Genomic DNA, 2,381 nt, shown 5'->3' with positions numbered 1-2,381 from the left:
CGAGGATTGCTTGATATTGTTAAAAGAGAAGGAAAAAAAGAAAAAGAAAAAATTGAGGATGGATGTAAGTCGAAATTTATCTCCAAGAGGGAAAATTTATCTCCAGGAGGAGGGGACACAAACGAGGGTTTACCAATAAATTGAGGGATAAATGGGGAAGAAAAAATATGTCCAATTAGTGAGCCCAAATTAAAGAATATATACTTTCCTTTACATACTCACTATTTTTATGGAAAGTAATAAATATTTAAATTATTTGAGAGAGAAAATCACCGTCATGACCATCTTTTATTTACCGTCTCTTGTTCTTTCTTGATGCCAACTCAATTCCGCTTGGGGTACGGTATATATACATGACCTTCCTCGAATCTTCCTTGATCGCAACTTAATCCCTCTTCTATAAAAGCTATGAAAAATAAAAACCCTAGAGTTCATCAAGCTGGCATTCTTACGAAGCCATTAAAGCTAGTAAGGTAATCACCGTTTTTACCATATTTTCCTTTTCTATGGTAAATATTTTGTTGATTTCTTCAGTGTGTTTGCGTTTGATCCATTGTTCTTTCCTTGTAACTCTCTCGATTTGTTTTCCTTTACGAGGAAATAGAAAAGAAACCTTGGAATAATTTCATCATAGATTAGCTTTTAGAAAGAGTAACCCAGATGTTCATCCACTTTTGGCTCTCTTATTAATCTGTTTATTCCTGTAAATATTTTCTCAAACAACTCCCCGACGATATGATGATTCCTTTTCTCTCTATATATATTAATTATTTCTGAAAATATGAAATTTTGCTATAGTCTTAATTTTTAACCCCCTTTTTTTAATACAAAATTGTTTTCAGTTAAAGGGTTCATAGAAAAGATATATACCTTCTTCTTCATGACTGTTGTGAAGTTGCAGTTTAGTTTTAAAATCGTGCCCAAATTTTTTTACATTCTTTTTCTTCTATTTCCAAGGGCTTGCAATTTCTTTGTCTGATTCCAGAATTTGAGCCGAATTATAAAAGATGGGGAGGGGAAAATTCAACATGGAACTCATAAGCAACGAGAAGACTCGCATGGCAACCTACCATAAGAGAAAAAAAGGTTTGAAGAAGAAGGTTTACGAGTTATCCACTCTTTGCGACGTGGAGACATGCATGATCATCTACGGCCCGAAGCAGAAAGACCATCCTCGTGATTTCGCCACGTGGCCGGAAAGTCAAGAGAAACTCCGGCGAATAATCAGCCACTTCAAGGTTAAAGGCGCACACCGGAACGGAAGCCACGGAATATCGCGCTATTTCATCGACCGGAAGAAAAATATTGACAAGGAGATCTCAAGAAATCGCATGAAAAGCTGCGACGCCATTTTTCAGCCGTGGGATCAACGCTTCGACGGTTTCTCTGAAGCACAGGTGAGTATAGCTCTTGCGTTGTTGGAAGCTAAGCTTGAAGAAGCGCAGAGGAAGCTTGATTGTATGGTGAAGAATGCAACAGCATTTCGAATGATGGGTGCTCAGGGAATGCTTCAAAAGAGTATGGAAGTAGAGGCTATGAATCTGCAGCCTATATCTTGTTTGAAGCCGTTGGATTATTTGGAATACCCTTTGCTGCCGTTGGATTTTAATCCTTTGAAGGTGGAGGATGGTCAAGATTATTATGCTGGCTTTGGGGGAATGTATAGTAGTGATATAGTGCAGTATACTCCATTGAACGGCCCAATGTATTATGATCCAACGGTCAACAACCCTTTGGTGGTGCCTCCAATGTACGACTATAATCCTACTATGCCGTTGATGCTGCCCAATCAGCAGTACCCTATGATGCAAACTGTTTCGGATCAAATGGATGGGTTTGAGCTTATGATGAAGGACATGATAGAAAGGTAGTAGCGGGATAGAGATTTCGAGCAATTTTGATGTTCAAATTACTAATAATTCAAGTAATAAATGTGATAGGAGCTTTTATGGAACTAGTCTCGGGCAACAAGTGAGCTCTATTAATACTATTTCTTATTTTTTGTCGAATTGTTAGCAATCAGAATAAAAAATAGTTAAAAATTCAAATCCGTAGTAGCTAGGTATGAGTTTGGATACGAGACTTAATTATGGGTTTGCATTGGTTGTAGTGTTATATCTTGGATTTTAACTTTGGTTTTAGTTTTATAACATGATATGATTGATAGCTTTTGATTCATAGTTTGCATTGAATCTTGTTGGATTTATTTTTGTTGTTCTTGGTTAATATTTAGTTTTGAAAATTGATCTCATGGAAAGCAATACCCCTATTCAGAGCTCTCTCCAACCTTGTCTCAAATGGTTGGTTGTCTCTTTTAGCTTTAACATCTTTCCAATGAGAAATATTTTCGACCGAGTTCAGCATAGGATGAACATGGAACA

General features: G+C 36.9%; 1 protein-coding gene across 1 annotated transcript; it reads left to right on the top strand.

Moving 5' to 3' along the window:
- Positions 1 to 395: 395 nt before the first annotated feature.
- LOC132166544 (floral homeotic protein FBP1-like) lies at positions 396 to 1,999 on the top strand. The gene is made up of 2 exons (XM_059577378.2): positions 396 to 473; positions 986 to 1,999. The coding sequence occupies exon 2, from the start codon at positions 1,008 to 1,010 to the stop codon at positions 1,869 to 1,871; it is 864 nt and encodes a 287-aa protein (XP_059433361.2). The 5' UTR covers positions 396 to 473; positions 986 to 1,007; the 3' UTR covers positions 1,872 to 1,999.
- Positions 2,000 to 2,381: the final 382 nt, after the last annotated feature.

The sequence above is a fragment of the Corylus avellana genome, chromosome 11 (assembly GCF_965113065.1).
Source record: "Corylus avellana chromosome 11, dhCorAvel1.hap1.2, whole genome shotgun sequence".
NCBI lineage: Eukaryota > Viridiplantae > Streptophyta > Magnoliopsida > Fagales > Betulaceae > Corylus > Corylus avellana.
Note: the sequence above shows the minus strand (reverse complement) of the source record. Positions and strands in the feature narration are given on the sequence as shown.

Excerpts from the sequence above, each read along its gene's own strand:
- LOC132166544 (XM_059577378.2), top strand. The coding sequence starts at position 1,008 with ATGGGGAGGGGAAAATTCAACATGGAACTCATAAGCAACGAGAAGACT.